We start from the raw sequence: 24730 nt of genomic DNA on the forward strand, positions 1-24730 counted from the left end.
TAGCTAGCTTGTTTATCAAGATGCATCAACAGACTGTAAGGCTGCATCACCTGGGTGCAAATAGCAGCTAATGTAACATACAAAAAAATGCAATACAATTGTATTTACCAAAACTAGAGCATAGCCCCACTGAACCTATTCTGTTTATCATATAATGTCATGAAAATCAGTGTCTTACATTATTTACTAGAAGACAGCTAGCTGTTACAGCTGACCGTGATCACCTGTCAGATAAAGAGGTTCCCAGGTCTGTGGAGTTTGCATGTCTTCTCTGTGCTGGCATGGCTTTACTCAGGGTACACCAGCTTCCTTCCACAGTCCAAAGATGTACATGTTTGGTAACTTGATGATTCTAAATTGGCCCTATGTGTGAATGTTAACATGAGTAATCAGGGTTTAGAGAGCTAGACTCCAGGCTCCCTGCAACACTGAACTGGAGTTAAGAGTTAAGACGGTGGATGGATGGATGGATGGATGGATGGATGGATGCAAGTTTTGGTAATGTGAAGATACATTTTTATTGAGGAGGCTGTAAACATATTTATGTGTGCTTTAAATGTGGGTATTTCAACTGCAGCAACTGTGTGGTTTACCTTGCTGCTGGAGTCTTCTTCAAAGCCGTTTAATGAAGTGCACTTTTGGTAGTTCCCAGTTGGCTTTATTTTCCAGCCCCAAGGTTTCCTCTCAGACTACTTCTTGTTTTCTTACAACATAGCGTGCTGTAGTTCCAGTGTGTGTGTGTGAATATCTCCTAACTTAAACAATGAATAGTCAGTGAAGAATCTTAATGTTGTCCAATAAGACATGTATTTACATACAAATTTATATCCTGGTATGTGCCATTATTTTTTCAAGTTTCTTTTTTTTGTTTTTTTTACCATTCCCTAATTACTATACTGCCTCACATCAATAAAAAAGTGTCTTCGCACCTCTAGTCATCGCTCAAATTATCAGTTTATTATGGGAGTTGCATCAAGGTGAGAGATGAAAACAGATATGCCAAGGTGCTAGGGGCAGAGAAAATATTAGTGTGTGGCAGCAAACTGTCTGTTCTATAAAAAGACAGAACAAGGAGCAAGTTTAATCTCAGATCTCACCAGGAGATGACTTTAGCCTCAGCAGTTTCGACTTGCCAACAAACACGCTTATGACAAGTCGAGTCTCAGCGAGCAATTCAGATTGTCGATGCGGAATGAGAGCGGCGGCATAAAAAAAAAAAAAGGGATTGAAGGATGACATTTGTTGAATGATATTGATTGGCAATATGTGTGGGTGTGGGGCATCCGTACGTATGTCTGTGTGTGTGTGTCTGACAGCAGGGTGAGATGTGTGAGCTGGTGCTGTTAGTGAACAAAGTTATGGGTGTCACATGTGGGTGATGTTTAGGGCGTCTATGTCATAGGAAGCCGTGGCAGAGTGCCGCAGAGCGAGGGGTGTGAAAGCGGCAGGCCCACCACTTCCTTCGTCAACACAACCCATGGTGACAGCTGTCATATTGCCATGGCAACGAGTGCCACCTATTTGATGCGATACTTATTTATACTCTTGGTTCAACTTTGAAGTGGCTGTCTTGATCTTATTGTATGACTAATCTGCCAACAGGGCTTTAGGTGGCTTAAATGAAAGTCTCTTAGCTGTACAGCCAGTCGTATCCTACTCACAATCTGATAATTACACTATAAAGACAGTATAACACTAGACTAGACCCTGAAGAGTTTAAAATGCAGTGCAGTGTTTACTTCGCTGGTGTCAAAGTGTGATTTGCTCATTATTGCTTGGATTCTTCATCTTTTTTATATATATAGTCAGTCATTCTAGTTATGCTACTTTACCAAACATTACTTTTTTCATTATAGAAGCCACATTTCATGTTCCTGTCTCCAGTCAAAGTCTGAGTCAGTAATGCAGCAGCTCAAGGGAGCACAGATGCTTTGTGTCATAGTTTAAGTAAATTATGGCCATTGTAGTTCGCTAACGTACTTCCGGTGTTTGGAAGAATTAAATCTTGATTGTTTGAACTGCACGCCGGTGAAAACAGATGCGTTTTAGGTGGCAGGGTGTCATTTGTAGAATTGTTGCGAGTGCTGAGTGAACAGGCAGGATTTGGCCTGTGAAGGTGCAGCTCAATCAACCAGGTGGTGCGATGTCTGGGGATGGGTGGATTCAAATAACTAGACGCCAAAGAGTAGAATCTTCAATGAAAATATCCAGAACCCAGAATTTGGCTTTGGATTAAAGACTGAACACTGAAACTCATTTTGAAGCCTGTGCATAATTTTTTTTGTACCAGTGTACTGTTGTGGATAATATATGTAAACAAAAGTATAAGTCCCTTTGATCAAAGAAAAAAAAAACCCCAAGAATAACTCTAAATAAAACATTTCAAATTTCTTATTTTCTTTTCATATTCAGATCTAAGATCACATTTCATTTGATATTTAAAAAGTAATTACATTTATTTTCCACTCACTTAAAAATACCATTTATCTTTGCATTATTGTTTCACAAAGTCAACAATTTTTGTTTTCTAATTTTCTAATTAAATCAAGGAACGTGAGCACAAAGAAGTCACTGAGACTGACAAACTGTGTAGCACTTTTCAAAACTGTCACGCAGACACCTTTGTGTCAAAGGTTTGGCTGCGCAATAATGTCTTTAAGTTGATGTTTACTTATCAGTTCTCACTGCATGCATCTTAGTGAAGTGAGGTATAGGTTTAAAATGCTATTCTTAGACTTTTAATTAGAAGTGTTGTTCGCTGTCAGCTGTCACCATTCCTGTTGACACTGCTGCTGCCTTCTGACTTTATAGTTACTTTCTCAACCGATGAAAACAAAGTAACACAACTTCACAATAAAAAGATCTGTCACTTTCCTTTTAGTTTGAATATGCTAAAAGTTTTTGTTGTTGTAAAGATAAATCTCTAAAATAGGACGAAAACAATATGTATTTTGGAGTGAAAATGATTTTTCCTTAAAGGGTTTTCCTAAAATGCCCCAGCAGTTTTGTATATCACTTCTTTAAAACTGGGAAAATTGCCAAAGGTCGATTAGATTAAAAAAAGGTCAAAAGCAGCGGCTGAGAAATCTGGCTTTTTATTTCCCCACGTTGGTTAAGGTCCAAGAAACATTAAATCATACATTTCCTGTAATTTTACAGGATAGTGTCATTAGATGTTCCCTGCTTTCCAAATTTGACTTCTTTAAAATTCTACACCACAGGCTTTGCCTTAATTCTTCACCACTTGGAACTTTATTTCTGTGTTGTTTGTTAAGGTTTTCAGTACATTTAATACTGATTGCAATAGATTTTGTAACTAAGTCTTTTAGTTATGATACAGATAAAGCATGAAGGGATTTCAACAATCACCCAAGCGATCAAAAAGATAGTAAGGCAACAGTAGACTAAACTCATATACAGTCAAGTGAAAAAGAAAGTGTTCACAGGACTCTATGCAGCCCTTAAGTACACCATTCCTTAAGAATTGAGAGGCATCAGCAACTATCTTAGAGAAGCGATGGTTGTTCCTCATCATACACAGTCGACCCAAGGTCAGGCTGTGCAGTACGCAGAGGAACTGCAAACACCTCGAGAGATTTCAGAATCTACAGGCAAGTTAATTATAAAAAAAAGATTAAATAAAACACTTCTTGGAAATGTTTCCAGGCTAAAACCTCTACTCTCCAAAAAGAACTCCAAACAGACAAAAGTGTAGCTGTTTGGCTGTAATCTACAACTAAACATAGCATATTGACATAAAGACATCTAAATGTTCTCCAGCACAAGCTTCATATAGTCATTCTCTCAAAAGGTGGTGGAGGGTTGATGATTTGGGCTTGTTTTACAGGACACAGGACCTGGGCACCTTGCAGTCATTCAGTCAACTGTGAACTACTTGTATAACAAATTATTCTAGAATCAAATATGAAGCCAGCTTGGCTGAAATTGGATCATATCGCAGCAAAAATTTCTGGCACAGCTTTACCTACTTCCAAGGTGCATGGAGAGGATGAAAAACTCACAACGCAGGAACTCTAACAACTCTTAGAATGAAAGAGGAACAACTTTATTAACTGACCAACTCGTTTCAGCTTCTGGCCTTCATCAGGGATACACAAAGTACAATTTGTGTGTAAATAAAAGACAAGAAACAGAAAAAAATTTAATTAACCAATCACACCTTCATAGATAAACCAGCTGACATATAACAGGTTGCTATTGGTTAATAGGTTAATAGGTTAAGTGACGCCCAAGTAAAACTGGACTAGACAGTTAACGATAAAGACAGGGGGGAGGAACCATAATCCCCGCCTGTCTTAAAATAATACATGCGAGAAATACATAAGAAGAAAAAATATTAGAAATATACAGAAAAATAATAAAATGATTACAAAAGAAAACATTTAATTAAAAAAGAAGTCAGTGCAGCAGTTTGATTAAAAAAGAAGAAGACACCATAAATTGGATCACACAAAATTCCAGATTTCAACCTGACTGAAATGGTGTCGTGTGACCTGAAGAGAGCTGTGCATGAAAAAAGGTCCACAAACCTCAATGAACTGTAGGCCAAAATTCCTCTATAACAAAGTGAAAGACTTACAGAAAATGATTCATTTAAGTTACTGCTATCTAAGAGTTATAGGTTATAGGTATAGGTTGCTGATTTATTAGATGTGCTTAGATTTTCACAGTACTGAATAGACTCCTATGAAAACCTTTCTTTTTCATATGGCTCTAAATGTCATTCTTCAATCTGAGTTCCTTCTGTTTTTGTTTTTTGTTTGTTTTTTTTGTTCATTTTATGGATAATTTGGTTACAATTTAGTGAGTTTGAGTAACATCCCACTTTTACAATACAAATGTGCATACATTCCTCTGTGTACTGCACATTCTCTTACTTCCCTTTGAAGGCAACAAACAGAGACACCTTTGTCCTTTAATATCCGGTGTGGTCTGACACGCAGCCATGTGTAAACTCAAAAAACCCTTTAATTCGGTGATTCATAGGCCTCCTCAGCCGTTCCTTGCGACAGGCACCAGTCGGCTGCAGCTGTTAATGTCTTTGAGCGAGAATTTATGTCCGCAGCCATGCCTCTCTCCTCCTGTCTCCTACTCAACCCATTTGAGGATTCCCCACCAAAGGTTCAGTGCATCCTTGCTTCAGAGCCACATTAATGAAAGGCATTATACATTACAAAGTGTTTGATTTAAGAATGATTTAGAGTCCTTTCCCTCAGCCGTGAGGAATGGAAAGCTTCCTAGAGATAAGCTCGGAATCCATCCGCAATATTCAAAGGACATCAAAGGGTTCAGAATGTGTATTGGATTCATCGGCGGTGTAGGAACCACAAAGAAAGGTTTCTATCAGATGTGAGATTTCCATAACAGAGTGAGAGGCATGTGAGTTATTATGATCCCAGGATCAGTGGCAGCTTTGGCGATATGCAGCCGAGCATGCATACGCTGCATGTTTAGGTGCTCAATTGTTGAGTTTGCCTGTCACTGATCTGCCGCTGACACAAACATTACTTCTGTCTGTATATACAGATATCCCAAATGTTCTTGAGAACTAGAGCAGATAACCTTTTTGCATTTCTGCTCCCCATATAAATTCCCCTTGCACTGCAAAACTAAACAGCAAACAGAGACACTTTTTTAAATACTTGCTGATGCAAATATTTTAATTTTGTTAAGAAATAAGAATAAAACATTCATGGTATTTCACCCCGCCTGCCAGTTTTAATAATTGGCAGGATGTTGCTTACCACCTACACAAATCCCTAATACCTGACAGCTTGTAACCAGCAGCATTTAATCACAGCTGACAACTGATAATCCATGTCTCGGCACTGATGGATCATTGGGGTTGTTTTTATTTTTTTCTACTTCCTCACTCTTTTAATTTTTTCATCTTATTTTGCTTTTTCAACTCAGAGCTGTTTGGGGCTGGGAGATGTGATAATTTAGTGTGAATTGCTTCTAAGGATCTCTTGGATCCTGTCCACGGGTGTGAGTTGTCACAGGGTTGAGTTTCTCGATTGCCTACAAAGGATTCGGGAGGCTTGATCTAAATTTATAAGGACACTGCGGCAGTAACACCCACTTTGATGGCCGTTGTGGTGGCTATCATTTGTCGTCCATATGGCGTCTCGGCATTTGATGTGCTTCTCATGTACAGCGTGTACTGTGAGAGATTTTTGCTTGTTTTTTGTTTGTTTTATTTTCTTTCTGCTACTAGATGCTGAAATTAAAGCCTTGTCTTTTTGCTTTGATTTTTTTTTTTTTTTTTAGCGGAGGGGGGAGCTAAAACAAGAAATTGATTTTCAGATAACACGTTTGTATGAATAAAAAAAAAAAAAAAAAAAGAAATAATTACAGCATGTGCTAGTGGGTGTAAATAAATTGTAATCTGATTTCCTGCATTATTTATAGTTTTCGACAGTCGTCTATAATAGAAGGAGCAAGATTCGGTTTAGTTTGAGGTTCAGAGGCAAAAAAAGTAAACTGAAACAAACTTTTAACCCACAGATGTGAATGCTTCTCTTGGATTGCCTCAAGCAACATCAGTTTTCATCATGAGTTATTTTCATGCTCGTAGTAATGAAGTGGGAATGCTTGGCTGGATGGATTTATTTTGAAGAGCATCAGTAATACAACAGTTCAGTGCGCTGACCTAATATTGTCTTCATTTTTTAATGCGGTGGCCAAGGTCAGGTCAGATAGATAATATAATAAGAGGGATGTGTGTATTAGAGTTGGTCAGTCGTATCTGTATATTTCCTTTCATCATATTGTCATTACCAGATATCACTGATACACAGTCTGACAGCGGAGGGAGATTTTGACTTTTAGCTATGAATACAGCCAATTTTACAACACGGTTGCTCTTCATACCTTGCAATTTCTCTTTATTAAACACTTGATAAACCCTAAATAGTAGATGAATACTTTATTAACTAAAGCAGAAACCTCTCCCATAGCCAGACACGGGTACATAGAGGAAAAGCTTCCTTCCTCTACAGCGTCGCATATTGCACTTATCAATATTGGCAAATGGAAATAATGATCATCCTCAAAGTGAGTTGAAAAGTTGGTTGAACAAAACTTGTAACCTGCATTTGAGAGCAAAAAATAATCCCTAAATTTTAAGATGCACAGTCGTTTGCAGAACCAGACAACACAGTAACAGGATGTGTTGAAATATCCCATGGCGGAAGTGCGTTAACTAAAATTTAATGTCAATTTTTCCCATAGTTAAAGCCCACAATCTGTCAATCCAATGGACCAAAGGACCACATGCATTTGCAACAGTATGACTTTAAACTGGTTTTAAATGAATATACATATCTTGCAATACAGAGTTAATAGAAGAGTCTTTCACAGATGGTTACCACTGAAATTTAAGAAGCTGCGATTTTTGATGAAACATTGAGTGTCAAGATTTATTGTAATATGCAGTGATAAAATAATGTAGGAAGTATTGTATTTTTAGTCCTTAAAGATTATATCATAGAGAATCCTCTTCAAAGAATATATTTTTATTTTATGCATAGACGCGTGCCTTTGGATTACTTAAATTTTTGAGTCTGGCTTTGTCATATAAATCTTTCGATTAGTATAATTGAGAAATATCTTTCCGCTCTGATAAACTTACTCTTAGCACTTCTTTACATTACAGCTTGATAATAACAGTAATAGTCATAGGTATTAGTGGGGCAATGAGTTTTAAAGGAAAGTGCTACCAACACACTTTCATAGTTAAAGTACATAGTATGGGGTAAATGGTAAATGGCCTGTATTTATATAGCGCTTTACTAGTCCCTAAGGACCCCAAAGCGCTTTACATATCCAGTCATCCACCCATTCACGCACATATTCACACACTGGTGATGGCAGCTACATTGTAGCCACAGCTACCCTGGGGCGCACTGACAGAGGCGAGGCTGCCGGACACTGGCGCCACCGGGCCCTCTGACCACCACCAGTAGGCAACGGGTGAAGTGTCTTGCCCAAGGACACAACGACCGAGACTGTCCAAGCCGGGGCTCAAACCGGCAACCTTCCAATTACAAGGCGAACGCCCAACTCTTGAGCCACAATCGCCCCAACTAAGTACATCCTTAGTTGATTAACTGTGAGCACCTCTATAAAAGCAGATGTTTTTCCTGGTCTGGACAATGCATAGTATATTATTATTACTTTCATAAAAAGCATTATATTTTGGTTTTTGCCATTACTTTACTTGGATATCTCTACTGTCAGACAGCGATCCACTTTTACTGTGATTTGCCATCTCTACAGTTAAGGCCATGTGGTTAGTTGACACTTGAAAATAGCATTTTCTTTCCTTTGTAGTATCATCAAAGGGTTAAAATTGAACACACTAAATGTGTTGTGGTCTCTACACTGACTGCAAAACTAATCTCTGGACAATGTTTTGCTGAGAGAAATCACTTCCCCAAAGAAAACACTTCATCCCTAAGAGGTTGCCAAGCTCTTGCCAAATAAGCACTTACTGTACTTCAAGAGATAAATGACACAAAACCACAGCCAAACATTATAAAACAAATCCTTTCCATCAATCAGAATCAAGTTGGTTTTCTCCAGTTCACTCACACTGTTGCCTGGCCTTTTAAACAAGATTTATGCCTCCGTGTACATAAATTTATGACAGAGTGAAAAGTGATGCATATACAAAAGCCTTGATGACAATGCTTTCCTCAAGTTGAGGGAGATTGTGAGCTTACTAACTGCAAACCCACATTAAGCATTTTACACCGTGATTAACGCCTATTTAGCCCGAGAGATCAGATAAAACTCAGCAAGCTAACTGATGCCGAATGTCTTTTTGTGTTAACATTCTCCTCAGGTGATCCAGACAATCAGCGCAGTGGATAAGGATGAACCTTTGAGTGGTCATCGCTTTTATTTCGCCCTGGCAGGACCTGCTGCTGGTAACCTTAACTTCACTCTGCGAGATAATAAGGGTGAGACAACCTTTTGTGGTATTCTTTGATGTTATCTTCAAGCTCATATGATTTTATTGTTTTCCTGTGTGTGTGCATGTCATTGTTTGTCTATACTTCTATACTGAAGTGTAGAGAATTATAAAAAAAGACACTGATGTTTGTTTCCCCTAAAAATGTTTTAGAGGGTATTAAAAAGCTTTAAAGTTATATAAAGTAGAATTTGTAGTTGTAAAATGTTGCCAACAAAATGGTCTAAGGTTTTTAAAATGATGCTAAAGGAGGCAGATCAGTTCTTTTATGTGGATGATCTATTGCTATCTTACAAAAAAGCATTTTTGAGATTTCATATTTTAACTGATCTATTTTTTATATCATGATTGGTCTCTTTCTGCATTTTTATGCATTGCAGAATTTCCCAGTCCATAGTCGAACACTAAAAATTATATTTGATTCTATAAAATGCAGCATGTGGATAACCTTTAATTGATTGACTTGTGTCAAACATCATTTTTCTGGTTTAATTCTACCGTATTAGAGATTGATTTAGGTCACCCAACTCCCATTTTTAAGCCTCAGTTTGAGCATTTTGGAAACGTAAAGCAATGTCACTATATCACAAGTGCTCTGAAACAGTGTGAGAAATGATCAGGTGTGCCGTGGAAGATTATCTGGTTACACGAGATTGGTACTCTAAGCAATCAGCATGAGTAAACAGCCGAACTATTACATTCTCTTCCACTAGAGGGCAGTATAACTACCTCCTTTAATTAAATGGGTTGCCAACTGCCAGTAAAACTAAAGAAGACGAAGAAGAAATTACATAAAAGTCATGCAGTGAGTTAGACAATGCAGCATATAATAGCAATAGATAAATAGTCAATATGACCTGGGTCCTGGAGAAAATTCTGACCCAGATGAAGGCCCTAGCACAGGGGTGCCCAATCCCGGTCCTCGAGAGCTACCGTCCTGCAGCTTTTAGATGCATCCTTGTTCCCACACACCTGAATCAAATGAATGGCTTGTTATCAGGTCTTTGCCAAACATGATGGCATGCTGAAGAGATCAAACCATTTGATTCAGCTGTGTTGGAGTAGGGATGCATCTAAAAGCTGCAGGATAGTAGCTCTCGAGGACCGGGATTGGGCACCCCTGCCCTAGCATGAGTAGTGGTCAGAAGCGAACCAATTCCGCTATAATTCGTGCACAGGGGAAAATTATCAAAATGCTTTTTGTGATATTTTTGTTTGGTGGTGTGCCGTGTGATTTTTCAAATGTGAAATATGTGCTGTGGCTCCAAAAGGTTGGGAAACACTTCTCTAAAAGACACCAACTCCACAAACATTGAGTGATATTGAGTTCAGCGACTCGCATTAGCTCAGATGAAGCCTAATGTTGAATGAACAGCTGGTGGCCTAGCCTTATTTTTATATGCTGATGAGAAATTAAAAAAATAGTTTGTACATACATATTGGTAGTCGATACTTGTATAAAAACTAATACATGTTATTTGGAAGAATTCAGTCAGAGGTTTAAACTGCTTCTACATTACTGTCAGAGTTCAGTCAGATTAGCTTTATTTCATGGAGATACATTTTTAAAACAATCCCTTGAGATAATTGCTACTGGCCTTTAAGAGTCTGTAAAAGGTGTTGCTCAAGTTAGGTATGGTCTGTTTGTTGTTTATTCCTTCCAACTGAGCCTGGCAGCAATGCAATTGACACTTTAGTCATTGCTCACTCAGCTCCCTATATCTGCCCTGTATCTGGCTATAATACACTCTGCAATCTGACTCAGGAAAAAAAATAGTACAGAGTAACTGGTGGCCCCCGGCATGCCCAGCACTGCCAAATGAAACCATTATTCTGCCGTGACAATGCCCCCTCTACTTTTTTTTCTTGGTAATTGTTCATCAAAACGAAATCCAGAAACAAACTTCCTCTGTAACTGGAGCACATCCGAGTGAGAACTCAGTCTTGCTATAACTTTGTTCAACTTAGTGCGAGGTGTCTATGTGTCGGATCAAGGAATAACTTTAAATCAAACACACAAGGTGAAAACTGTCTTTGTGTCATAATGATTTGTTATCCACCTACAAGCAAAACAGTGGGTGGATGTAGAAAATTAGTTGTTCTTATAGAAAAGCCTAAGTGGTAATTTGCATATATTTTTAAAGATGTGAGAACTGTGTCTGACTCCATCATTACTTACTTACATGAATTCCCACTGCTTTGAAAAACATAGCATGTGCTGAGCTGATGTGCATTCTGAGGTGATGGCCCTTTGTCGAGTGTTTTGTTCACATGTGTGGGAGCTCGGCTCAGGCAGCAATGTTAGTTTGTATAAAGAACAGCAGCAGCAACCAGGTTGTGCCACAGTAATCCTTCTGAGTGCAGACATGTGTTACATCATGTACTTGTTGTTTTAGTAACACCTTAGTAGACTAAGGACAGCTTGAATAGAAAAAGGTTCTCTGAGGAGATATTCTATTAACCTCTTATTCAGTATGTTGAGTATACTGAATGAACTGTATGGACACATTTACAAATGTTGCAACAACAACATAGTATGTTCAGTGGTGTCCAGTGTAATGTGTTATAGCATGTTAATATGTGTTTTTTTCCATGGTACCCAAATGACTCTTAATGAATTCTGTATGAGCTTTAATGATTTAGTACGTCATAACGAAGGAAATGCAGATCAATGGAAATTAAACAAAGAAAACACAATAATCAATGCAAGGAAATGTTATTTTGTTTGCGCAGTTATACAATTTAAGGTCTGTTTAAATACATTTTTAAAGAAGCAACCTTAAAAAAAATAATACCCTTTTTTTTCAGTTTAATTCACAAATGTAAAACTGATTAAAATGAGAATATCTTTTCAGAATCAGAGAAACTTTATTACTGTATTTCCCGGACTACAAAGCGCACCTAAATATTAGCCGCACAAGCTAAAATCAGGGGAAAATCCTGTTTTGTACATACATTAGCCGCACCTGACTAAAAGCCGCAGGTGTTTCAATGTTGACTTATCATATGTAAGAGAATATGCACAAAGGGAATTGTCAGGAAAGAGATGGCTGTTTGGAGACATCACTTTTATTAATATTTTGAAAAACAAGTTATGGGTACATATTTGCACATGTAGTACATAACAGTAGCCTACAGCACACCAGAAAAATAGATTCGGCCTACCTTTTAGGCTCAGGTGCAGTGACACGGCTTTAACAAGAAGAAAAGTCAGTCATTCACCATCTTTCTCTTCTTCCTGCGCACTAAAAACACCAAAGTCCTCTTCTCCAGTGTCGGATACAAACAGGCTCAGGATGGCTTCATCATCCACTCTCCGCTTCTCTCCTTCGTTGTCACTTTCAAAACCAAAGAAATCCTCGTTGTCAGTGTCAGAGTCGAACACCCTCTGAAGGGCCGTGGCGGTGTCCTCCTCTCCATCATGCAGCAGTCCAGCCCTTCAAAATCCGTTGGTGATCGTGGATGTTTTCACACTTTTCCACGCTGTCAGAATCCACCGATGGCGTTGGGCATAACTTGCTTTTTGGGCATAACTTGCAAGTTTATCGCCGCTCATCATCCACAACTCCCGCTGAACGCGTACCGCTACTTTGAAGTTTGTTTTTCGCGCTACTTCGTACGGCACTACGTTGCCTGGCGGACGGACATGTGACTAACATACCACTCTTGAACCCCGATCCTTCCGCCAGGCAACGTAGTGGCGTACAACAGCGGAACACACAAAACAAATCGTCTTACGATATGACAAAAATCATGGACAATCCATAGAAAAGCCGCACCTGACTAAAAGCCGCAGGGTTCAAAGCTTGTGCAAAAAGTAGCGGCTTATAGCCCGACAATTACGGTAGTCCCAGAGGGAAATTGAGTTGTCATAGCAGCAAATATATAAAAAAACAACAAGCGCTCATATCGAAACGGAGTTATGATAGATACTAGGGGTGCAACGATACACAAAATTCACGGTTCGGTTCGGTTCGATACTTTGGTGTCACGGTTCGATATTTTTTCGATACAAAAAAATGTTCATGCCTTTTTAATTTGTCATTTATTAAAATTATAAATATATATTTTAACTCAAAAGTACAGTTTTTAAATTTAATGTTGCTGAAACAAAGTAATAAAAAAAATAAAACTATCTGATCGAGAAATCACTCATCTTTGGAAAAGAGAGTTTATTACAGAGAAATGGCTCTTTCCAAAATAAAAGCTATACTATACGCTTCTTCTGGGGCAGTGCATCTTAACCTGGGTTCGATCGAGGTCCCCATAAGGAGAATCATGTGCTAACGGCTGTCTAAATGACTCGGGTAAAGTTTGTAGCATCTGTGCTTGTTGTTTTTGTCTGCTTCCACTTGTCTTTGCACTAGGATGATCTCAGCGTAAATGTGCAGTCATATTCGTTGTGTTCCCACTAGTGCTGTCAGCGTTAATCTCGTTGAAATGACGTTAACGCCACAACACGACAAATCTCCATTAACGAGTTACCACGGATCGCCCCGTGCATGGGGCTGGACGGCGCCAACACGTTAACGAGCTAACTGCGCTAACGCACTAGTTCCCACCCATGTAATTGAGCATTGCGTGGCACATCCGACATACTGTTTTACTTTTGTCCATGACGCGCTTACCTTTAGGGTCATACTTCACATGAAAACCAAAATAGTTCCAAACGCCACATCTGAATGAGAGTGGGGGAGGTTCAATTTGCCATGTTGCAACAAGAGCTTAACTTCTGTCTTGCTAGCTTGCACTGCGGTCAGTGAATCTGCGTTCGACTACTCCGCTTAGGCTGCACTGTCGAGCGCAGATCCACTGGGTGCTCAACACAGACAGCATCGTCAGGAGAAAAGTTGATAAAATAAATTTAAAAATTTGTATTGTTCGATACATATGCGTACCGAACCGAAAGCACTGTATCTAACGGTTCAATATCGATACGAGTATTGTTGCACCCCTAATAGATACATATTAGGATAAATAGATAAATATAGAGCTATAGGTATAAAGAAAAATATACATATAAATATAAAAGTACAAGTATGTGTGTAAATATGTCGTGGTGTACAAAAGTGACAGGGTGCATTGAGGTGTGATTAATACTGTTCCACATGTGTGGATCTGACCCAAGTGGATGAATTAAAGAGCCTGATAGCAGCAGGAAGGAACAACTTGCTGTAACGTTCCCCCAGACAGCAAGTTTGAAGGAACCTGTCGCTGAAACTGCTCTTCAGATTGTATAGTGTGTTATGGAGGGGGTGGGAGTTATTGTCCATGATTGCCAGAATCCTGTCACTGATCACCTCCTCCAGGATGGTGAGCTTCATGCCAACAGCAAACTCAGCCTTCCTGATGAGTTTGTTCAGTCTGTTTGCGTCCTTTGCTTTTGATGCATGCACCCCAGCATGCCACAGCAAAGGAGATGGGGCTCACAACAAAAGACTGATAGAACATATAGAGCAGCCTGCTGCATACATTGAAGGATCTGAGCCTTCGTCGAAATTAAAGCACCACCAGCTTCTTTGTTTTGGCCACATTCAGCTGCAGGTGGTTTACCTCACACCACCTCACCTCACACCACCTCACGAAGCAATCAATTTGTCTACCTACTGTCAAGATGGCCAAAATAAAAAAATAAAATAAAATAAAGTTTTGTAGCCTAAGAGATGAAAGACGAACTTTCAGTTATGAGTCTTTGACGCTTATTAACAAAATATTTCTGGGATTAGTTTCTTTTGAACTTAAAAAAGTTCAGAAGAAACTAATGATAGCATGTCATGCTCAAGATGCTTTATATTGACCCTACAGCGAAAACCCCTGCAATCAAACGACCCCCTATGAGCAAGAATTTGGTAACAGTGGGAACGAAAAACGCTATTTTAACAGGAAGAAACCTCAGGCAGAATCAGGCAGCCATCTGCTGCGACCAGTTGGGGGTAAGGAGAGTTAGACAGGGCAAAAGACAAAAAACTCATAAAGACCTCTAAATCTAAACTAAAGTGGTAACTGGTTCCTTCTACAATGGATGGAAAGTTAGAGAACAACAGCACTACTGGTTAATAAAATGTAATTAAAAGTGGGCCAAACATGTTCATGAATATGACTGAAGTAAGCTGAGCAGCAGTCTTCTCCAGTGGGTGTGTTGAATCAGCAGATAAAATAAAATTTGTGATATGTAAAGATCAGTTGCTGCCTGATGTTTTATTAACTATTTCTTTCAAACATGTTTCATATGTGCAGCCAATGCAATAGTTGACTTGTCCGCTGATTAAAGCCCACATACCTGTGGTTAGCTGCAAGCCATTTTGGCTCAGTTCTAACTCTACGTATTAAAGGTGCAAGACATCAGTGATTTTTTTACTAAAAGGAAACATGACAAATAACACTGTTGTGGAATTTCGGGTAATAGATCACTAGAACTTCCAGTTCTAACAGGAAGTACCTTTACAAGTAGTTTATCAGTTGTACGATCAATGTGTGTTATTGCTGTCAAACACTAAAAGACTAAAATATGAGTTGAAAAAGACATTTTGCACTTGTTTCTTAGTCTTTTGGTTCTAGTTTTCAGGTGTGCCAAGTACAATGCTCAGGGATATGGAAAAGATCCTGTCATTTTTCAACATGTCAGTTTCCCAGCGCACAAAACCAGTTTCATAAAGAGATGGTTTTTCCAGCATGTTGTGGAGGATCCTGACCGGCTTGCACCAAGCCCTAACCCCATCCAACAACTTACTAGAGCGCAGACTGCAAATCAACACTGGTCAAAATCAGACTGTACTCATGTTTACTTATCTATTTATTTATTCATGGCTGAATGGCACCAAATGCCTGTAGTTAGCTTCCAAAATCTAGGAGTGGAGACTGTTGTAGCAGCATGTTTAATGATCAGGGGTGGGACAGCATGTTCAGTAATCAAATACTGGCATAACATTTGCACTTTATTCATATGTGTTTTCCACCTTCCTGCGCACAGATGTCCCTTGAGGACAAATACCAGGCACAGCCACATGTTTCACATTTAGCAGCAGAACATATTTATTCAGCGTTTTAAGTGTGCAACCCATCTCAGTTGTTACTAACCAGCTGTGTGTTTTTTATTCATCCACGAGGAAACTTTTCTCCCCTGATTTTACTAATGTCACATTTGCAAGAGAACTCCTCGGTATTTTCATTTTCTCCTTGTTCTTGGGCTTCTGAAAGCAATCTGAATATCCCCCAGACAAACAATGGAGTTGTCCTTCAAGGCAAAAAAAATCTACATTTCAATCATGCACTGCTAAAATTTGAAAGTGCATTTCAGTCTATTGATATAGCTGACATGAAATGGCTTTTTTCAGCTGATGTAATGGCACATTGTTCTCTTCTAGCCGCCTCTTTCTCTTTCATGTGCTGCGATTTCATATAAGATTTTACCATCAAACCAAAGTTGTTATTAGCCAACAGGTGGTCAGAGCAGGGAGAGATGCCACAGCGTGTCATATAATGAATTGTGTTAATGACACCATCTGTTGGCATTGCTGCTTTTAATACTGTAAAATCATTTCAAACTGCACAACCAAAGCACAGCAATCATTATAAGATAGAAGTTAAGCCCCTGCTAGTCACATATTTGCAGTTCATTGTTCATTTGAAGCCAATAAACTTGATATGCAGATTAAATAAAGCTTCCCATGTCTTCTCTTACAAGTGATATGATGCTTTCATGCTTTAACTCTACTTTGCAGACAACACAGCATCCATATTGACAAAGCGAGGTGGCTTCAGGAGACGGGAGCAGCCTGTGTATCGACTCCCTGTGTTGATTGTGGACAGTGGAAGTCCTGCTCTCAGCAGCACAAATACACTCTCAGTTCGAGTGTGTGACTGTGACTCTGACGGAGTGGCCTTGTCTTGTGGAGCTGTGGCCTATACAGCAACTGGCCTCAGCACAGGTGCCCTCCTGGCTATTCTGGGCTGCATCATCACACTTCTGGGTAAGCCCTATATGACCTTAGTGTCACGGAAGTCCAGTTAACAGCAGCTTGTGTGGATATGTGTGGGTGTGTGTGTGTGTGTTTGTTTGTTTCTTCTTCTTTTTTTTTTGGTGGCTCATGGGATTGGTTGGACAGCCCAGAGTGGACCGTCTTTATTGCAGGGGTGAAAGTCGCTGTACTTCTACAACCTGGGTTATTTTTTTTGTTTGCTTTGGATTGTTTTTTGCTTTTTGGGGGGGTTGGGGGGCATGCAATTTTGGATATATTAAAACATTTTACACTAACTTTACAGTCAAATCACCTAACTGCACAACCATATCGCTATTTCTGTTGAAATTTCGTTTGAAATCTTTTGACGTTCTGACTCTGACTGAATGTAAGTAGTTTATGTAAATTTCTGTTGAATGTTGAATGCCAATTTCTGTGTGTGTAGATAGCTACAGATTTGCAACAAGCAAGAGGTGTTTTTTTTTTATATTATCAATAACAGATTCTATGCAATTGCCAATTTTACCCCATTCAGTTAGAAACTCAGTCTGACTCTGTTTTGTTACTATCTTATTACCTTAAGTTGCTTTGAATACGGCAACTGACCGTAGAGTGGCTGCAGACCCATTCCCTATTTTTGAACTAACCATTTCAGAGGCAACGCTGTCACTAGCAGCGCTGCAATAATTCTAGTCGTGCTGCTGGTCTTCAACTTCCCTAATGTGGTTATAGCACTAGCAGCTAAAGATTTTGTACAATAACTCGCACCATTGCTCACTGACCTACTTTAGCAAGTGCTTCATGCCCTCGGATTTCTCCAATTAAGAACCAATCATACAAAAATGACCTCAGCTCTTTATGAGAACTTAAAATTAAAGCCAAATCGATACTAATGCAATTACGGGCAGATGGGTAGATGGGTGCAGCATGCAGCTCCAGCAGAAAATCATACAGGAAATGCTAAAACTCTGTCCAAAAGCAGATCTCTAGACAGCCTCAGCGACTAATGGCTACTGATGTTGCACAAACAATGACTGAACAGAGCCAAGACATCGGCTGTCATTGTAGAGTTTACCACGAGCAGCTAATATTTAACTTAGTGAAGTGAAGCAGTTATACCCTGAATCTCAACAAAGAACAGCGGTCCCTGAGCTGTAAACTTCAGCTTGAATTGTGTGTTTGTTGCCAAGCTGCTTCGCCCTAATTGCAAATATGACGAATGACAAACAAGCCAAATCAGTGAATGCAAGAAAACAGCAGAAGAAAGCGCGATAAAAACATTGTTATGGCTCCACACGGGCGTCTGGAGTTCTCCTTATAAGATTGTTTGTATCTGAGTACTACTGCAGCCTATTCATCAACTAATTCTTTGGTCTATAATAATACATAAAATGTGTGAAAACCCAGTAAGCAAATAAGCATGAAGAAGCAGCAGCACTATAACATGTATATGAGTGTGATCTGATAATGTTATAGCTTGTGAGATTACATCAGTAAAACGGCTGGCAAGGCTATATAGTGTCATTTCTTTCACTAACATCTCTTGAGCATCTTTTTCTCAGCATCACAAGAACACAAAGAACTTACGTGTACCTACACACGCACACATTATACCTGTCAAACTCTGCTATCTTTGGCATTTTTGGTAGACTCACTGTAGCAAATTACTGCTTTTGCAACAAGCTGCCTAAAGACCCAATTTAAAAAGGTGACTGTTATATGTAGACACGACACTGGTTCCTCCTTTGAGTTAGATGCTCTTTTTTATGCTTGGCTTTTATAATGACTGGACTCTAAATAAATGAAAAAAGCAGCGATTGTCCAAAGAAGAACTTTGAAAGACTTTCAGAAAGCCTGGAAAAGTATTGCTCAAGACCACCAAAAATTGCTAAAAAGCCTGGCTGCTTGTAAGTAAAATAAACCCTCCCCCACCTCTGACCTTGTCAACTCCTATGATAATTAAGCCCCTTAGCAAATCAAGAGTAGGCAGGAAGCTGAGAGTTTCTGTAGACTTAAGCATTTCTTCCTAGTTGTCTGGCTGAACAGCATACAAGCTTAGCTCCATTTGTCTGTTAAGTTGCAGTGGGGATATACTTAAGCTAACTTTAAACCTTGTAGTTCAGGAGTAAGTACAGAATTAAGTGTTGGTAATGTAGCTTTACAGTCGTGCACTATGTGAGAACCACAGCTCACCTCAGCATCTACAGCGCATTTAGACCGTGCTTGTTATGCATTCTCCAGGCAGCTGAGTGTGCAAGAGATTTCTTGCTAAAATAGAGTTGCATCTTCAGGTCTTGCAGAGGTCAAACCTGGGGGAGATAGCTGCCTCTCATATTTGCTCTTTGGTAAATACACGTGACCTCAGTCGGTCAGCCCTGGATGTTTACAAGTGAAATACAACTGAAATCATGCCAACAGGATCAGTTGGCTAGAGTTAGTGTAATGGTTTTTGTGCTCATCTTGTGGTAAAATTCTTCATGTCATTTTTTTACTTAAGTAAGTCAAGAACAGATAAAAGATCGCCTTGATATACTTTGTCTGACTTTCACGAAATAGGATTAATTTGCTAAAAAAAAAACTTACTTAAACATTTGTTTAAAAAGATTTAATTGTTATAGTCTTTATTGTTAATAAATGCATATATTGTACCAAGTACCAAGGGCTCAGAGAAGAGCTCATAAAGATGTGGAGGGTGAAGGTAACAGTGGTCCCAGCAGAGCACTTGATGCAGTGACCCCCAAGTTGGGCGAGTGGCTCCAGCAGATCCCAGGAACAATAAATAAATAAATATATATATAAAAAAGAATCCAGTGTAATAATGTGCATTTTTATTGAGAGAAAGCAGTGCCTGAAGGCAGACTGAGTCAGTGATGAGATTTTAGATTTTAGATCATTTTTTAGAGAGCTCTTATTACAGCTTCCCCCAGATACATGTCAGTGTATTTTATTAACCTAATAATAATACAAGGAGGTCATACAGATAAGTACTGTATGGAATACTGCATTTCAAGGGCACTCTGTTACTGTTTTTCTGTAACACCATATGTTAAGATATTAGTAAAGACACTTGTAAATGAGAATTCATTAGCATACTCTTATAGATGATGCAGCAGTGAGCCGTCAGCTCCTGGCTGCATCGTTGCTCATAAAACCCACAGATAAAGCCTTACCCCATCAGGGCAGAGTCATAGTTTAACGCTTAGATGATCTTCACTGAAAGCCGAGGTGGATCTAAACAGCATATACAATAACTGAAATGAGATCTTTGATGGGGTCAAACTTTGCTTATCATCCTAGTCCCCTTGAGGTCTGCCTTCTTTTCATTGCGACAGAGAGCACTTTCTTTGATAAATGAAAACTTCAAAAGAGCAACAGGGGGAAATACGTAGCAGTGCAACCCTGAGCGTGGCACCTCTAATGAAAGCTGCCTCTATTCTACACAACATGTCCTCAGGCCATGGGCATGGAACTAATGGCCTAAAGTTTAATATACCTCCAAGTTTCTGTGTTTGTGTGAATGTGACTGTGTGTCCTTAGCTCCGTAGCTTTACCCATCAGTCTGTTTTGCTCAACTGGCCTCTGTCCTTTTCGCTGTTTCCTCTTTGTGTCTGTTTGTCCCATCCACCCCCACCAGAGACCTCTAGTTTCCCTCGTATTAACAGCCCATGCGTGCCCACGTTGCCCAATCCTTTATTCTGATCTTCCTTGATAGTGTTCCATCAAGATCTTTTTCAATCTGCAGGTAGCAATTGAGGCTGTGATTGCGTGTGATTGTATTGTTGTGGACGAGACATGAGCCGGAATAAGACCGGAGCTGTCTCCCTGCTGTCATCCTCAGGTGCCGTTAGTCTTATGTCTTCTTTTTTTTTTCCATCCCTCTCCCCTTCTTTTCTTCCATCAATCTCTCTCTCTCCCTCTCATCAGGTGAGTGGAGCACGCACTTCCACCAGTAACGCTGATTCTAGCTATCTGTCCTCATGACAGGTCTAAAAACTACAATGCATGTTGCGTGTGGAGAGCTCTTCGGAGTGTCACTCCTCCACTTTGTCCTGGAGCTTGGAGCTTCACGGGAGCTTAAAGAAAATGCGGCGTTTTTGCTGGTCTGCTTTCAAAGTCCACAGAGCTGTGTGCATTAGCTTTAGCACTACATGCACATAAGCTAAGTGGCCATTAATCATAGGCTGATATTTTTAGATTTAATTACTGAGCCTGTTCTCTGCTTCTTGCAGTTATGTTCCTGAAAACATCTCAACACAAGCATTTAGAATCTTTTTAATGACAGTCCTTTTTGGATGATGTATCCAAATAACTGAGAGGATCATTATCACATTATGATCCAGTTTTTTTCCCCCCAGTACAGGTCAGATATTGCCCAGTCCTCCAGAGGGCCAATTAGAACATTACGCAGCACTCCAGATCTCCAGACAGTTATTTCTGTCTGACTATTTCTTATCAGACTCATCCTTTAAATCACCATGTCTACTCATCTGTCTCTTATTTTAGTCCATGTCCCCTGTGCAAGTCTTCCATCTGTGTCTCTATTTATGTGTCTGCATTCACACAGCAGACGATTTCTTTCTCAGATACCATCTTTCAGCTTGACTGTGCACATTGTGACCTGAAAATGGCCGCGTTGGCTTTGACTGTTAAAATTGCGAAATGTTGTTTGCTATCATTACAACGCTGTGTGACATGCAAAAAAAGAAAAAAAAGAAAAGAAAAAGAAGAAAAGGAAATTAGCCTTTATTCAGCCAAGCAAGTCAATTAACTTCAAATTTGTCTTTCGTTATGCTTGGCAAAAGCTGAAAAGACCTCTTGTAAGTATTTGGAGAAAAAGTGGCAACAGCTTGGAGGAGGATACAGAGGACGCAAATAAATACATAAATGTTGATAAAACAGTAAATAAGCGCAGGCGCATAATCGGGACAGATGCACAGTTAATAGTGTGACAGATAATATCAGCAACAGCACAGGCGACATAAAAGCCATTTGAAGCGTTCAACAAACACATCGCAGCTCTGATAAATAATAAAATGTGGCCAGTCAAATGGAGGCTTTGTATTCGATGATTGTGATAGTTTCCCTGCTCTTTATCAAGTTGTGCAGAATCTATTTGCTTCTACAGACGATGTCATCCCCAGAAGAGAGCGACATCTGTTATGTTTCTGAAGCGGTGTGACACCTCCTTGGTTTGACACTGTTATTTTCTGTCCCTTTCCTTTCTTGTCTGTTCTTTGTTCTTGTAATTAGAAATCATAGGTCTGTCACTATTAAATATCACCTTCAGAAACCCAATCAGGCGCTGTTTTGAAAATCGCTTAATTGTGTCAGTCGTTTGCCAATCATCTGCTTCTGCAGTGCGAGGCTGTGTTTTTTTTGTTGTTGCTTTTGAGTTTTGGTTGGAGACAACAAAACAGATCACTTCAAAACTTTACTTTGGGGCTCATCTCTGATTTTAAATTATTAAAAATATCCAACTTTAAGGTCACGGTGAGTGAAGCTGTGTGTGGATGGCATTTAAGTCAAATCCTTCAGACTTGATTTGCTCTCTGTTTTACAAAACTATGTATAGACACTGGAATTATTATTTATTTTTACCAAGTCAGATCCAAACCTACTTCAGTCTCATTACAACAACCCACACACTAACAGTCAAATGCTGTTTTAATCCCTGTCTACATGTACAAGGGTATTTTGTAGCACAGAGCTTTTTCTGTGTGTTTTGGCCTTCCACACATAAAGGCCATCTCAGTTCACTGATGAAGGTTTTTGTCTTGTGTGTACCTTTATCTCCTTTTTTGACATCAGACTGTGCACAATGATATAGTTTTATGCTTCTGATTAAAGAACATTTCTATATGGTTAGGGTTTTATCACCACCTGTTGCTCTTAACAGTGTTTGGCATCATTTCTTGCATTTTCATGTTGATGGGGGTATTTTTCAGGACAGTGGATGTCTTACAAAATACCAAAAATCCCCATTTTACAAAAGAAATCAATAGTAATATCATACAGCAATTCTTTTTCAGGCGTTGCTGTGCTTTTTGGCATAAAATAAAAAAGAACAGGCTCACTGGCTCTGAATCATTAAAATATTAGAGGTGCAAAGTTGCACATTCAAAGTGCCCTCTGACTAGAGACTTTACAATGGTTCAATACCAAACTGGCAATAATCTCGTGAATGTTAAGAAGGTGACCCATCCATGCTTGGTCTTGGGTCCTGCTTAGGTCTTTGGTCCACTGACTGCTGTTTGGTCTCTGGATCATAGCCATAAAGCAACTTTCAGCGACCAGCCTAGACATGATTGGAAGATGTTGCTATCTCATCACTTAAGAAAGCTGATGTTAGTGATTTCTCATGCCTACATAGGAGCTTGACTGAGATAATAATTGGGTCACAGCATGTTTTAATATGATGTTCTTTAGTTTATCCAATTCATCTTTGAAAAGAAAAATGTTTAATAACTTTTAATAAAAACTCAGCCTGTGGCAACATGCCATTATGATGCCAGGATTTTGATCCATTTTTAATATTACTGAGAATTTTGACTTTGCTGCTGTTCTTGTGTTTTTGATTCTGGTGGTGTTCTCACTGTGTCTGGATCAGTACTCCGGCTTCCTCCCACAGTCCAAAGACGTACGTGGGGTTAGGTTGACTGGAGATTCTAAACTGGCCGTAGGCGTGAATTTGAGTTTGAATGGTTGTCTGTCCCTGTGTGTTAGCCCTGCGACAGACTGGTGACCTGTCCAGGGTGTACCCTGCCTCTTGCCCTATGACAGCTGGGATAGGCTCCAGCGCCCCCCGTGACCCTGAAAAGGATAAGCGGAAGCGAATGGATGGATGGATGGTTGTCTGTCTCTCTATGTTGGCCCTGCGATAGACTGGTGACCTGCCCAGGGTGTACCCAGCCTCTCATCCAATACCAGCTTGGATGGATGGATGGTGTTTGTGGGCTTCATCATTGGTTATTTTCTGTTTTACTTTGAAGGGTTGTTTTCTTTTGTATTACTCCCTGCCTCTTTCTTCCTCCCTCCTAACTACCATTACCTGTGTCCACCAGTGTTCTGCCCTCACCTGTTTCTTGCTCCCTATTTACTGTTCTGTGTGTATTTATAGTCCTGTGTTTCATTTTTATGTTATGTTCCCTCATTTGTACTCCATATGTTTTCCTGATGGTCTTCATGCTTCTCATGGCTATTTTGGATTGGTTGGCTATGTGGACTTTTAATCACTGCAGTAGAGCTCTGTCCATCCAAAGTGGCCTTATCGAAAAGACTGATACTAAACAAAAAGTGATATACTAACTAACTATACTAACTAGAGTGAGAAAAAATAAACTAATAAAAAAAAAACTTAGCTGTTCACTACATATGATCTATGCAGATGTAGCTTGGAGAGATGTACCAGTTCAGTATGTTTCTAAATTCTGATTTAGTGCATGCGAGTGAAAAAAGCACTCAAAAGCACACAGGGGAGGTCAGAAAAGTAGAAAGTGCTAAAAGTTGTCAGAAAATTGTCTTCATTCTGGGCATCAATACTCATAGTAGGAGTAATAAAACGGGTCTTCAGAGTCCTTAATAATTTAAAAGCGGTGCTTCTTTTGTTTTTCTTTTTTTAAATATGAATGGCATTAACAATTGTCTGTGTACCATTAATTAGTATTTAAACATTGAGCTTCCACTCATGTCAGACAGCCTCACAGCTGCTGATTGATACCTCTCATAAATTACATTGCAACGAAGAGACATAGATTGTGTGTGGGTGACAAAATGA

The 24730-nt window shown here is 39.4% G+C and overlaps 1 protein-coding gene across 1 annotated transcript in view; it reads left to right on the plus strand.

Annotated features, from left to right (window-relative positions):
• The window catches only part of LOC146701753 (cadherin-7-like), a 120542-nt gene that overhangs the window by 91474 nt on the left and 4338 nt on the right, over window positions 1-24730 (plus strand). Inside the window, exons 10-11 of the mRNA XM_085468083.1 lie at window positions 8870-8987; window positions 16720-16968. Of these exons, the coding sequence (XP_085324209.1) occupies window positions 8870-8987; window positions 16720-16968 (367 nt within the window). The remainder of the gene's footprint in view (window positions 1-8869; window positions 8988-16719; window positions 16969-24730) is intronic.

Source organism: Copadichromis virginalis, linkage group LG9, assembly GCF_057382275.1.
Source record: "Copadichromis virginalis isolate Kocher_CV1m ecotype Utaka linkage group LG9, C_Virginalis_male_GT1.1, whole genome shotgun sequence".
In the NCBI taxonomy this organism is placed as follows: domain Eukaryota; kingdom Metazoa; phylum Chordata; class Actinopteri; order Cichliformes; family Cichlidae; genus Copadichromis; species Copadichromis virginalis.